The 15,069-nt window shown below is 37.9% G+C and overlaps 1 protein-coding gene across 1 annotated transcript; it reads right to left on the bottom strand.

Moving 5' to 3' along the window:
* LOC109826885 (helicase SEN1-like) lies at positions 206 to 8,932 on the bottom strand. Its single transcript, XM_020393902.1, has 10 exons — positions 8,757 to 8,932; positions 7,130 to 8,289; positions 6,372 to 6,571; positions 6,257 to 6,309; positions 5,906 to 6,198; positions 4,216 to 5,433; positions 3,238 to 3,565; positions 2,177 to 2,432; positions 1,266 to 1,467; positions 206 to 283 (listed from the first exon to the last, which is right to left on the bottom strand). Exons 2-10 carry the CDS (start codon positions 8,258 to 8,260, stop codon positions 206 to 208), a joined length of 3,759 nt encoding a protein of 1,252 aa, XP_020249491.1. The 5' UTR covers positions 8,261 to 8,289; positions 8,757 to 8,932.

The following is a 15,069-nucleotide window of genomic DNA, read 5'->3' as shown; positions in this document are numbered from 1 at the left end:
TTATCAAAAACTTAATGCTTGTTTGAAACAAGCAACAGTTTCAACCTAAGCTAAAAGGATCACCATCTCTGAAACCCATTTCTGTAGTTATTCCTTCCTCTGCCGAAACCAGACTGTGAATTTGAGCTTGATGATCTGAAACCCATTTCTGTAGTTATTCCTTCCTCTGCCGAAACCAGACTGTGAATTTGAGCTTGATGATCTATCAGATTTCTAAAATGAACAAATTCCTTCCTCTGCCGAAACCAGACTGTGAATTTGAGCTTGATGATCTATCAGATTTCTAAAATGAACAAACAAATAAATAAATAAGGTTAGTATGATGCCGTGTAAATGAAACATCAAAATGTAATCTCACGCAACACAAATACGTCGCCTTCCACCTGTGTAGTCATGGAGATCTCAGAACTTACTACCCTTATAGTTTCATCGTTGCAGGTAGACCCTGTGTGAAATTCTTTTTAATTTGTTATCTGTTAAACGTGCCTTTAGAAAATTCAACATTCACCTACCCTGCTGCCTAATATTCCCTGTTCCACCTACCAACTTTGTATTTTTTATTAATATTTTGAGCCTATATAAGGGGGTGTAGGGAGAGGGTTTAAGAGCATCGAAAACTCAGTTGAGTAGAGAGAAAATAGAGAGAGAAGAGAGTGAGATAGAAAGGTTTTGTCCCTTTCTTTGTGAGAGTCTCTGATTAGAGAGTGGTCTCCTCTTTTGTAATCTTCTCTTTTGGTGATTAGTGAAGTTCTCTGCTGTTCTCGCCCGTGGACGTAGGTCATACTGACCGAACCACGTTAAATCTTGTGTGTTGTTTTCTATTTGTCCACTCTTGTATAGACATCTTTGTGTCTGTGAAGCCCCTCCGCTGCAACATTATCCTTCGTGAAATTTGGGCAGATATTGACCCTGGTTGAAATTAGTGAGTTTATCTCAGGGTAAATAAGCCAAAAGAATTTACTCGGGGGGATATCTGCAACAGTGAAACTACAGGGGTAGTAAGTTCAAAGCAGTTGCACTACAGGGGATCTATGTGTACTTTAGCCCCTAACCAATAAATCCAAATTTTACATATTGCAACCTTAACTTCTGGGATTCTTGCAAGGTTCCCTTCGCTTGGCAATGATTATTTTTGCTATGAGTTTGAACCCAATTTGGCGGTAGTGAATATATGCACTATGATATATATATGCATAGAGACATTATTGTAAGTGCATTCAATTATGATATACAAAAAATGACTATGTAAACCAAAAATAAAATACCTTCCAACTTGCTTTACCCATATTCAGCAAATCCTCCAGTTCATCAAGATCAACAGCAGCCTCGATGATGGCCTCATCCAGGCTCTTGTCGTCTCTGGCATTATAATAACAACCCCTACTCTTTGCATCTCGTACTATTTTTTCCCAAACTGATCTGCTTCTAATCAAGGTTGTCTCGTTGCCTAAAACCCACAAGCAATGCCTGTCCAAAATAAAAGAATTATAGTTTCATTTTTTTTGAGCAACCAGGGCAAGATACATTAACTAGAGAACAGATGCAGAATACATACAGAGGTATGGAAGGAGGAGTAAGAGAAAAAGGAGATAAGAGGGAAAATTAGAAATTGATGTTATTGTGTTTATAAATAAAGTATAAAAAAATGTAACGGGAAAACTTCACATAAACCCCCTACGATTTGGACTGTTCTGAGATAACCCTCTAAACTTTATAAATGTCACTACTCCCTCCCGTCCCCCCAACGTTTAAGGATTACCCCCCCCCCCCCCAAAAAAAAAAAAAGTTTTTGTAATTATCATGAAACTTTAATAGAAGTTCATGAGGGTTTTCTGAAAACAATGTTGGAAGTTTGGCTTTTGCTACAAATAATGTTGAAAGTTAAGCGGGCTATGTTTAAAAAAAATTAGGGTTAAGCATCTGGGGAGTATGTTAAAAAATTGAAAGCATTTTAAGTGTTTTTGTGACCAGCCCCAAAGGTTAAGGGTATTTTAAAAAATTGAAAGCGTTTGAGTGGTTTTGCGACAAGCCCCAAAGGTTACTTAGGGGTTTAAGTGACATTTATAAAGTTTAAGGGGGTTATCTCAGAATGGGGCAAATCATAGGTGGTTATGTGAAATTTAATGGAAAAATAATAATCTTAAAGCCTGGAGTTTCATAGATGTCTTTAACTTACTTTGCCCTTGTCAAAGCCACATTTGTTCTTTGGAGGTTAGAAAGGAAGCCTACGCGTCCACCTTTGTTGTATCTCACTGTAGAAATAATTACAATATCCTCTTCTCCACCTTGAAATCCATCAATAGACTGAACTTTCACAGAGAATTCACTAGACGAAAAATACATGTTCTTAAGCTTCTCTTGAATTGCACATATTTGAGCTGTGTATGGTGATATGATACCGATGCTAAGTTGTTTTCCCCTGGTGGAAGTTGCTGTGACACCATGAATCATTATATGTTAATAATCCGAATAACTTATGTGAATATTTGCGTAATATGGTGCTCGAAAGTTTCAGGAAAAAAGTCCAGGTCTGTCATAAGTTAAACTAATTCTATGCACACATTTATTTGAACCATTTCATGATTGAACATATACATACAGTTGTGTAATGTGAAGATTATATTATTTAGTGGATATGTGTCCATTCAATTTCGAAATAGGCTTGGTATATGGGTTATACAAGAAATAAGTATTTTCTATATTAACCACAACAGAGTAGAACAAGAGGGTATGTTTTACTTCGATGACAAATGTAATACACAACTTAAACTAAACAATAAACTAGTTATGCAATTTTGAAATAGGCTTGATGTGTGCAATACATATGGATAAAGGGTTATATAGATACTAGTCCCTCAAATATTCTGTAATTCCAATTAGTCCCTCAACTCTTGAAATTGGCTCATAAGTACCTCAAATTCCAATTAGTCCCTCAACTCTTGAAATTGGTTCATAAGTACCTCAAATCCTAGGAGGTCCTACAATTTGGTCCCCCAATGTCCAACATAACCCTCAATTTATGCCCCCCCCCCACCAAAAAAAAAACCCCCTCTTGTTAAAAAATACATTACTTGAGAGGTATTCTGGTTGTTGAGGAACCAAATCGGAAGACTCATTAGGATTTACGGGACTAATATGGAATTATTGAAGATTTCAGGGACTAGTACCAAACAACCCAAAAAACTAAACCAGTTATCATACAAGAAGACAAATATAAATGGATAAAGGAATACCTACATTTATATAGGTTCTTGAGAATTTGCAAGACGACAGCAACCTCGATCATATTCTTGAGACTACGCCCATTAGTATCAGTTTCTTCCTTTCCTATTGCAATGTTTATAAATGAATAGGGACCATACATTGGTCCAGGTAAATAACACTGCCGATAGCTATCACATTTAACGTTAGGACCATCTGAGACTTTATCATTGTAGAAATTTGAGCTGGGAAATCTACTGATAGAAGGATGCATCCTGTATTGAACATCAAGGAGGTGTTTCTTGTGTCCCAGTGAGCTCAGTCTCTCAAAAAGACTTCTTCCAAAGGCAGCATTTTCAGAAGCCTGAAAAGTGAAGTGGAAACCAAGGTTGGCTACGTAATAGGTAGAAAGGGTAAATTTCACAGAACACCCTCNCAAAAGAAAAACATAGAAAAATACTTTATATTCAGAGAAATCCCTCCTGAAACATGTCTCACTTAAAATATAAGTTGTCACGTGCTTTGCATGTGACATATTAATTTTGGACAAATTTTGCCAGGAGAGTTTTGGTTAGTGTAGGTAGACAGTCACAACTGTATTTGTACTTTTTTACCCTTCACAATTTCCAATAGTTCAGAGCGTTTTCTTTGATTTATAATATATTAGGTTCTTTTTTTGTCAAAACACTGAAGTACTGGGGGGTTTTGTGAAATTTACCCCAGAAATAAAATCGGGTTGATTGCAGATGTAACTTCTGTAATGTAGCCCATTTGCAGGTAGACTCCCAGAAATTTTATTGCAGATATACCCCCTGAGTGAATTTTTTGACTTTTTTACCCTCAAGAGGTCTATTCGTCAAAAAATAACAATTTTCTCTTTCTCTTGAGGGTGAAAGAGTAAAAAACTTTACTCAGGGGGTCTATCTGCAACAATATAATTGTAGAGGGTCTATCTGCAATTGGGCGATAGCATGACGGATTAACAATAAAAATCACAGATGTGTGGCTATATACCTGACTTTTAACCATCGCCGGAAGTTGGCACTCATCGCCGATGAAAATGGCATGTTGAATCCGAGAGAGCTGTAAGGGGATTAAACACTCACATTCCTTTAATTGTGCAGCCTCATCAACCACCAAACATTCCAAAGGTTTTTCCATCTCCACATTATGTAATCGAAATGAACTAGAAGATGTGCAGAAAATAATGATTGCCCCACTCAAACAGAAATTTTGAATCGACTGTCTGTCAAATGTATTGGGGAGATGAAGATTACTATCAAGGGTCCTTAGAATTTGAATGCATATACTTCTGGTTCTCCTTAACTTAGTTTTTGTAGCTGTACCCTCATTTATGTGATGCAACTCATATATGTTGCAATCCTCTTCTTCTATCGACATTTTAAATACTTCATCAAGCATTTTGTCTGTAATATCTGTTGATCTCAACAAGGTCCCAGTGATATCTATACCCTCGAGTAGAAGATTCATGTCACTGAAGTTTTTCTCGGAAGTAGAAGATCTCGGTAGATCCATAGACAGTGTTCTCATGCAAAAACTCAAGCCTTGCGCAAGAGTAAAGAACCGCTTTAGTATGAACTCCTTAAGCGTCAATCTTACTATAGATTCCTTTTCTTTCTTCTCCTTTTCTTTCTTCTCCTTCTCTTTCTTCTCATTTTCTTTCTTCTCCTTCTCTTGCTTGTCTACTTCTTCCAAATACTTTTCATAGTGAGAAATAGCATTCTCAAGAAAATTCATCATCGAGATCAAGCAATAGCTCCAGCCAGTTAAATGTGAAAAACACTTTGAAAGTCTGCTAACACGATCATCTAGAAATATTTCACTGTGATCATCATTGATCTTCATCCTGCTCTTGTTTCCAAATAAAACAATATCCCCCAAAGAGCAATTCTTGCTACTTGATGATTCTTTCACTAATCTAAGTAGTCTCAAAGCTGCCTCCTTAATGGCAGTATTTGTTGGTGCACATGAAAGGGTTCTGCATTTCTTTGTTAGGAAAGCCCATAACAGAGAACTGATTGTTTTGGTTTTACCAGTTCCAGGAGGGCCCCTTATAAGTTTAATAGAATTTTTCCCATGTTGATCACTTTCAGAGAGACAATCCAATACAGCATTCAGTTGTGAATCATTGAGCTTGAACCTGTATAAACCAAGTCTTACATTTAAATCACTAAAGGTGGCACCTGATGATGATGAACATTCATCTGCATCCTGTTGCAATAAGAGATTGCTTAGTTTATAAATATGTTCACATAATAAGTAAATGGGTAAACTACCAGAAAATCCCTATATCTATACATTGTTTTTCTTCCAAGAAACCCCTCATTTATAACCGTTAATTTTGTAAAAAGTTTTTGTTCTTCAGATGTTTTAGCAGATGTTTGCATTTAGATAGACGTCCACACTTCAGAATTCACAAACTTTGGGAGTTAAAGGGCGGCGGAAAATAAATAAATATCTTGTATAATAGGAAAAATCTAACATATTTATCATTAACCAAGAATTCCGCATGTAGATGTTTGTTCAGATGTCTGAAGAACCAAGCTCTATTAGAAAACTAATGACATTATTAATGATCATAGATGAAGGGTTCTTTAAAAAAAAATCAACATGGAGGTTCTTGTGGTTCACCTTAAGTAAAAATAAACAATGAAAAATGAGATGATAGGATATTGGTACATACCAAAGGGTTATACTCCCAGACCATTTTGATAATACTAGCATTTTTATTCCGTACCATATCGAAATCCAGCGATTTCCAAATACGATTGTACGAGTTCACAGATGACAAGTAAATTGCAAATAGTGACTTTCTCGGCTCCTCCTCTCTACTATAAACTGGAACTTCCTGCGATGTTTTGATAACGAACCTTTTCGCTGTTGGCCCTTCACTACCTCCACCTTTGACAACCAAAGCAAGTGTATACGGTCTCCCATCTCTAGTAAGATCAGATACACGTCTTGGTCTCAGTTCAGATAACACAAATATATCAGCTACCATTGGAGTGTATGATTCCTTTCCAACTCAGTTCAGATAACACAAATATATCAGCTACCATTGGAGTGTATGATTCCTTTCCAACTGAGTTTTCTCTGTTTCCAAGCTCAATAAAGCTACCATTGGAGTGTATGATTCCTTTCCAACTGAGTTTTCTCTGTTTCCAAGCTCAATAAAGTATGTCATTTTAAGTGATGTAACTTCTTGAAGAGAATGTATTCTGATAAAAGGAGCTTGAGATAAGACTTCCAAAGATGAACATAGGTCGGCACGAGTTTCTTCAAGCAGTGGATATGTATAGGAACTTAAGTATTGCTCCAAAGACGAAAATGTTTCTGGAATATTTTTCACCTGTAAAAGCAAGCTCGAAATAGATCAATTTGACAAAAACTCAGTGAACTTTTATCAAATGCTTGTTCATGTACTGTTACTTTTCAATATTTATTATTCTGGACCGCACAACAAAAATTCAGTTGGAAAGTCTAAAATGTATTTATTATTGGAGAGATTTTATCAAAGCAATTCTCGAGGATAAAGTATTTGGTGTTTACCAAAAATAGATTCTGCCTTGTACATTCCATCAATTATAGAAGAGCAACCAATGTACGATTCTTATATTAGATTAGAGGGGATTGAAAATTTTCGAAGAAAGCATAAGTAATAATAATTTCCAGCATGTCCTGCAAGAACCAGGAACTTATGTTTTTGTCATAACTATCGCAGAATCCCATATATGTTTTATTTTAATTTTTTTATTGTTAACTAAATACTGATATTAGCTACAATCAGACATTTTGGGTAGAGCAATCATATAAATTATAATCATTAGTTTGTTTCTATGTAACCTCCGCAATCCTTGACAAAGAGATGAATTTAATAACAGGTTTGAATCTGATAGAAACTACTAACCTTCTCCCTAAAGAGATATTTATTAAAGACATCTTCGAGCGACCATGAGAACATTTTTCTTACTAGCTCCGTTTCCTGCTTCTTCAAGTCTATCTCAATCTTGATTGCGGAACCAAAGACAGCAGTAAAAGATTGTGTAGAATCCGTCCTAAAACCAAAACCACTCTGATTGCTACTGTCATACTCATAGGAAGTTTGTTCATGAGACTGATTTGAAGACGTATCAGAACCGAAATCGGTCTTAGTATCCTCACCACCGTTGCCACTGCTATTGTGTTTATCGTCTGAATTTTTGTTATCATATTTCTCCGAATAAGTATGAAAACCAGAACCAGTATCATAAGAACTTTGTTGGCTGTTTTGATTGCTAGTGTAGTTATCATATGAATAGTGCTTGTTAGATTTGTCCGAAGAAGTGTAAGAACCAGATCCAAAACCAGAACTAGAACTAGAATCCCGGGCACCACTGTGATTGCCATTTTGATTACCACTAGAAGTTTGTTCCTCGGATCGATTTGAAGAAGTACCAGAACCAAAGTTAGTCTTGGCACCCTGGTCATTAGCATTGGAAGAACTACTATGACTGCTGTTGTGGCTATTATAAGAATTGTGCTTATTAGATTTGTCCGAAGAGGTATAAAAGCCAGAGCCAGAACCAGAACCTGAATCAGAATCCTGAGCACCACTGTGATTGGCATCTTGATTCGAAGAAGTATCAGAATTAGCCTTCGAACCCTTATCGGAACCTGAAGCTTCGCTGGAAACATATTTTGACAAGTAGTTCCAAGCGTCAGTGACGAGCTTGAACGCGCCCTCAGCAGCGGCCGAGGAGTTCTTATCAGGGTGAGTTAGCAAACACATCTTCTTGAACTGTTGCTTAATGGATCGGATATCATCGTTAGGGTCCGACCCGAGAATGCCACACCAGTAAGCTACTGTAGGGGCTGATGGCTTAGAGGCAGCGGCTATGTGCACGCGAAGAGCAGCGAGGAGACGAGGGATTTGAGGGTGAGACGGGAAAAGGGTTTCGGCCTTCGAAGCTAGGCGATTCGCACCACGTAGGTCGTTTGCTTTGAAGAGCTCTTCGGCTTCCGCCATTGCTTTCTCTGCTTCATCCTTGTTGGTCTCCATCACAGAGAGATCAACGGCAACAAGGATAACTTTTGATGATGTTCAAATCGAATTTGGTCACAGACCCATGTAAATAAAACAGTTTAACGCACGAATAATCAAAATTACAGAAACAAACTCAATGAATCAACAGACACCACTCCATTTTCTTCATCTAGCAACTCTTGATGGGCTCAAATTGAATTTGCTCACAGACCCATGTAAATAAAACAGTTCAATGCATGAATGACCAAAGGTAGAGAACAAACTCAATGAATCATCAATGATCCCTCTATCTCCTTCATCCCGCAACTCTTGAGGGGCTCAAACTGATATTTCTCACAGACCCATGTAAAATAAACAGCTTACCCATGTAAAATAAACAGCTTAGTGCTTGAATAATCAAGATGTTAGGTGGGTTCTTCAATGAATCAACAAGGGTTACTCTGCTAAAATGAAACCATATGTGGAAAAAAAAAAAACTATTGATGGGGTTTTCATAAAGTTGAGAGAAGACCTCAAAGTCTTGCTGTGGGAATCTTCTTTTTTCTTTCTCTCCCTCGTTAAGCAAAGTAATGGAGCCTTGGCCTTGTTCACTTCTTTTCTCTTTTGTATGGTAATTTATTATTAGCTCTGTCGCTGCCTTTGCAGGGTGATTGCGCATCTGCGTAGTACGGAAGACGAGGGGGTGACGGTGACGGGCGCAATTCTGCGGAACTTTTTGTATGGCTGCTGGCAATATGTGCAGCCTCCTTCTGGATTGAAATTTGGGTAAATTGCAGAACACCCCCCACCCAATAGTATATATATATATTATATAATATCTATTATATATATATATATAGTATATATATATATATATATTAATTGGTATCCTTGTCATGGGAGGAGTATTTTCCTCCTTGACGCCTTCTAAAATACATGATGAGTGATATTGTGGATGATCGCTTCGTTGTGAACTTGATCTACATATTCTAAAATACCAACACACAGTTTGCGGGTGAACCCGTCGTCGTTTTGACACTTTCCATATATCAATTTTAACGGTTATTGAATGATAGAACTCCTTTCACATGGCTCGATGCGAGGGTCAAACGACGACGGATTTCACCCCAAATTAGTGTGTTAGGGTTTTAGAATATGTAATCAAGTTTCCAACGCGAGCCGAATCATCCATAATATCGCTCAATCAGTGATCTTTAGAGGCGCTCAAAGGAGGAAATCCCCTCTATGACAGCGATACCCATTAATCTCATATATATATATATATATTTATATATATATATATATATATATATATATATATATATATTAATATATATATAGTATTAGGGTGTTTACCATGAAAGTCACAATTTTTTTAAAATTTCAATGAACCTCCTTAAACTTCGGGATGTCTCACAAGACGCGGAGCGTTTAAGATACACTGTCAAAATAATGAAAACGGATGTCATTAAACGTTGCTGGGTTCCATTGGAAAATTTTAAAAGTTTAGAAAAATTTTGTGAGACACCTCAAAGTTTATAGAGGTTTAGTAGAATTTTTATGTAAGGCCTTGATGTTCGGGGGGTTTTATGAAATTTACTTGAGAAAGCTAATGTAAATTTCACAAAACCCCCTTGGAGTATAGAGTTTGTTGAAATATCCCTCAATTTATAAAATTAGAGAAAACTCATGTGTGAACTTTGAAACAGAGGTAATTGCATATTAGTCTATTATGTGTGAACTTTAAAATAGGGGTAACTGCATATTAGTCTATTATGTCATCCTTAATTAGCAAATAGTCTGTTTCAAATCTCTGTATTTGCGTATTAGTCCCTCAAATCTTTATTTTTCTTGCAACATTATCCCTCTGTTACGGATTCTTTAAGTTTTAAAACTATAGTTGGATTAAGCCTTAACGCAACATCTAAATATACCCAAGTTGCCTTGAGTTTCCACATGTGGTTTTTATTTAAGTCTTGTTGGGAATATAACTATCTATGTTATTATTTAAGAAAAGCCATTTTTTTTATTTGTATGTCAAATTTTTATAGATTTCAAAAATATTCTCTCATTTTAAAATCAAAATAAATATATTTACACTTGGAAAAAAACAACTGAATCCTCTCAACACTGTAAAAATCAAACCAAAATGTCTTGAATTTTTTGTGTCGTGCACGCATCGCGTGCACTGAAGTACTAGTAACTATTGGAAAAAAAAGCTTTGTATTGGATTTGGGAAAGCTCTTGACTGTTAGAGAAGAAGAAGTTGGTGTGGTTAGATTTTAGTTGGAGCTAGTTTCAGGTATAAACTTGTTATGAAACGGGTTGGCATTTTAAATAATGGGGTTAATTACAGATGGGAGTATAGCAGAAACACCATCTAATTGTGTTAAACTTGAAAGAAGTTCACTCTCGTAAGTATCGTCACCCAACAAGAGGGACGATTTTGTTAGTCTAAGGGATGTAGGCTCAAAGCTTGAATCAAACAAATTGTTGGATAGCAGGATCTGTTTTGGTAACATGATTCTTAATCTGTTTTGGTAACATGATTCTTAATCTGTTTTGGTAACAAGTTATTAGGATTCATAATCTGTTTTGTTTTTTAGTTTTAGAACTCCTAGTCTGTCTTGGTTTTAGATTTTCTATATATATGGAACGCCTTAGAAGAGATTAGACATCAGAAAAAGAGGGTTTTGAGAGAATTCTTCAGAAAGATCTCAGAGAGATTAGATCATATTTGTGGGTATTGTAATCTTTTTTAATATTAATCAAAGAATTGTGTGGTGTGGCTCCCGAACACGTGGGCACGATTGTCGAACCTCGTTGTGAACGTCGGCCCATGAAGGCCTACCCAAATACATCTTATATTATATAAGATGTATGAGATGTTTAGGTTTTGGTGACGCAAAGGAGGGGTCAGCCGCAATTGAGGGCAAGTGCGAAGGAGGCTGAGCGTGCTTGTGGCTGCGGGATTTTTTTTCGGCTTTGGTTTCTTTTCGGCAGAAGAAAAAGCAAAGTAGGAAGTTTGATTTGTTTTTGCGGCTACAGGTTCAATTGTGCAGCTGCGGAACAAAAGCGAAAAGCAGAGGCCTTTTAGGGATTAGTGTACCTCTTTTGTAGAGAGATATTGTGAGGGATTTGAGAGTTTATTTGAGGGTTTAGATTGAGAGTAATTATAAACCCTAGTTGTATTCTCTCCCTTTATTAGTAGATCTCCCCACTCCTTGCCCCGTGGACGTAGGCAATTTGCCGAACCACGTAAAAATTGGTTGTACTGCTTTTGTGTGATTTGTAATAGCTTTTAGGATCCCTCGACAGGTCAGTCCTAGAACTGATGAGAGGAAGAGCCGATATCTCACTTGGTTGAGATATCCGCTTCAGATTCTTATCTCCTTGGTGAGACGGGAATTCTTATTGCGATCTGACTCTCTTGTTGTGCTGCCGAAGTGCTGCCGAAATTTTCGCTGCGCGCAACACTCGTTAAATCCGGTGTATTTTTTCTTGTTTACTTTCCTGCAAGTTTTTTATCTTTTATTTGCTGTGATTTTTCTTACTTTCTCACTCTCAAACACAAGGTCCGAAAGGGCAAGGGTTCGATTTAATTGTTTCGAATCCCCAGCAGATTTTGCCCGAAAATTGAACATTTGAGGACTATAAAGCAAATACTTAGACTTGAGTAACAATTTGGCAATTAAGAATGATCTAAGCGACTAATATGCAATTATTCCTTAAAAATATAAAAACTTATCATAAAATTGGGAATTCCATAGACAGTTTAAACAATCCTTATTACTTCGGTCTTCATTGTTAGGTCTCATGTTCATGAGCCTATTGTCTAATCTAGTTTTGATGATTAACAAATAATTCTTAACATTGTTTGTCGAGTGTTTGTATTTGTTTGTTAGGAATTCTATGTAAAACCCCGTAAATTTGAATATTTTATGATAAATATGTTATATGGTGAAAAATAATATATTTTGATGTTTGGATATGATAAGAATTGATTTGAGATCAATTCAATATATATTTGTGAAAATATGAGTGCAAATGCACAAAACATGCACAAAGGCCAAAAGAGTGAAAATCTGGGAATAATGACCAGTTATGAGTTTTTATGTTTTACACACTGATACAGTTAGAATTTGGAAAAGTGTAAAAGACCAAAGTTGTAGGTCTCTTCAACAGATTTCCAACAAGTCTTAGATCACCTCATTCCGAGGTCGTATGAGAAAGTTATAACCAAAATACCGAATATGTATTTTCCTAGTCAGACTAGGTTTCCTGGTTCGGGTCTAACATGTTTGTTTCGGGTTTGCCTCTATAAATACCTGTATTTTTCATGAAAATTCTTTTCTTTTATCATATCTAAGAACCCTAACAGCTACCAAACCCCCATAAACCCTATTTTGAATTCTTGGAGAAGATTGGAGGCTTTCAAGTTGGGTTTTTGTTGATTTTTGGCTTTTGGAGTGGAGATCTCCTTCGACGTTGCTTCTAACAAGTTTTCCTATAACCCCAGGCGAGTATCATCTCTACTAATCCCCCTCCCAGTTTTTAAAATATTTTTAAAGAGTTTTTAATGAGTTTTATAGAGCCTAATCAATTATTTTGTATATAAAAATTGGATCTTTTGTATATATGTATAAAGACTAGGTCTTTTCATGTTAAAGAGATTAAGCACGAATTTATAGAAGTATTTTAAGATCTAAAAATAATTTAAACATTGTTTATCTGAATTTAGATGTCTTATGCTTCGTTTTAAAGTTTCGTGCATGATTGAAGGTTTACATATGATTTCTTGTGCAAATAATCATGCTTGTTATGTTCTGCTGAAAATCTGCTGCACATATACTTTTGAACTAGAACTTTTAAATAACAAAGATTGTGATGGTGAAACATGTCGTAGCATGGTGTTTGGTGCTTGGTAGGTTTGACATTGAACCAAAATAATGCCAATTGAAAGATGTGTGAACCCTGGGGCGTCACAGTTGGTATCAGAGCTCTAGTTCCAGCATCCTTAGGATCATTCCTGTGTCAAATTGTGGAGTTAGGATAGAGTTTCCTAGGGATCATGTATGCAGTCCGCTAGGAATCCCTAGTATGAGTGCGGGCGTATTATATATATGTACACGGAAAATCTACAAAATTTTTTTTGAACTATTTGCTTGACAAATTAAGCATGACATGAAATATAAGTGATACGATTTACTTATGGGTATATGTTATATTCTTCATGCTTGAGATCCTATTTACTGCGTAATAATCTTTATTTTTGAAATTATAGATGTCAGGAAGAGGTCGTGGACGCCAAGTTTCTCGTGCTCAGGGAGTTGGACAGGAAGATAGGGAGCCCGAGCCACAGCAAGCTCCGCAGTACTTAGTGGATCTCATAGCACCATTGGCAGCTCGTATGGCGGCTATTGAGGAGCAGTTAGCAGCACAGGTTCGTCCAGAGATTCCCGTTCCTGAAGAGGCACCCGTTCAGGAGTCATCTATTCGGGAGGAAGTATCAGAGAGGACACCAGTGGTCCCACAGGCACCACCAGTTAATGGCAGAGAAGCTGATCAGGAGGCTTGACTTCGTTTAGTTGAGAGGTATCAAAAGTTGAAAGCTCCAGAGTTCCACGGTTCGACGGATTCTATTGCTGCACACAAGTGGAAGGAGGATGTGAGCAACATCTTGGATATGCTGAATGTTAATTCGGTGTAGAAGCAGAGGCTAGCGGCTTTCAGCCTCAAGGGCGATGCAGGAGGATGGTATCAACTTTGTTTCACCCCCGAGCAGAGGATGACGGCTTCATGGGAGACCTTTATATATCAGTTTGATGAGCAGTATGTTTCGGCTGCAGCGAAAGCCGGAAAAGAGTTAGAGCTGGCCCGGTTAGAGCAGGGAGATATGTCTATCATGGACTTCGAGAGTAAGTTCATGTCATTGCTTAGATTCACCGGCATGTAGAACACAGAGGAGCGGCAGGCTCAGATGTTCTTAATGGGACTTCGTCCAGGATTGCGCCGGTATATTGTATCGCGGAGGTTTCGGTCAGTGCGGGAGGTAGCAGATGCTGCCATGGCTCAGGAGACAGAAACAACCATATTCATTAAGGACAAGGGAAATAGCAAGTCAGAACAGTCTAAGGACAAAGGAAAAGGAAAGAGACCGTTTGGAGGCCCAGGAGGACCCCAGCAGCAGGGTAAGGGTCCGCATCATCAGGGTCCTAATAAGAAGGGTCACCAGCAGGACCAGAGAGCGCAGCAGCAACGCCGATTCCAGGGGGCTTGTTACAATTGTAACAAGATTGGGCACCGAGCAACCGAGTGCCGCAACGCACCTTCCAGGGGGCTTGTTACAATTGTAACAAGATTGGGCACCGAGCAACCGAGTGCCGCAACGCACCCGCAACAGGCCAGCAGGCCAGGACTCAGCAGCATCAGCAGAACCACGCTCAGGGACGCGGTCAGGGCCAGCAACTGAGGATTGAGGCACTTCTAGCAGTTCCGAGGATAGAGTGACAGGTTCGAGCGGTCCAGGAGATCTAGCAGAGGCAGATGACACTATTCGCTCCAGGTGATGCAGAGCAGCAGACCGGTAGAGTGTATGTAGTGGTTCCTCGCGATCATGGTGCGAGCGGAGCTGTGGTGGAAGGTACATTCCATGTGAATTCCTTTCTAGCACGTATTCTTTTTGATTCTGGCGCTTCGCATTCTTTTATCTCCTATGATTTTTCGATTAGACTTCGGCTCGTAGCTCAGCCGTTAGATTTTCCTTTATCTGTATCTACTCCGTTGGGAGAGATGTCTCTGTTAGAGAGTGTTTGTAGGAGATGCATCGTCAGCTTAGACGATTC

The sequence above is a fragment of the Asparagus officinalis genome, chromosome 10 (assembly GCF_001876935.1).
Source record: "Asparagus officinalis chromosome 10, Aspof.V1, whole genome shotgun sequence".
Classification (NCBI taxonomy): Eukaryota; Viridiplantae; Streptophyta; class Magnoliopsida; order Asparagales; family Asparagaceae; genus Asparagus; species Asparagus officinalis.
Note: the sequence above shows the minus strand (reverse complement) of the source record. Positions and strands in the feature narration are given on the sequence as shown.

Coding starts and splice junctions, on each gene's coding strand:
- LOC109826885 (XM_020393902.1), bottom strand. CDS start 8,260: ATGGAGACCAACAAGGATGAAGCAGAGAAAGCAATGGCGGAAGCCGAA. Junction 6,310..6,371: donor GAGCTTGGAAACAGAGAAAA/CTCAGTTGGAAA, acceptor AAACAGAGAAAA/CTCAGTTGGAAAGGAATCAT. Junction 1,468..2,176: donor GTGGCTTTGACAAGGGCAAA/GTAAGTTAAAGA, acceptor TATTTTGGACAG/GCATTGCTTGTGGGTTTTAG.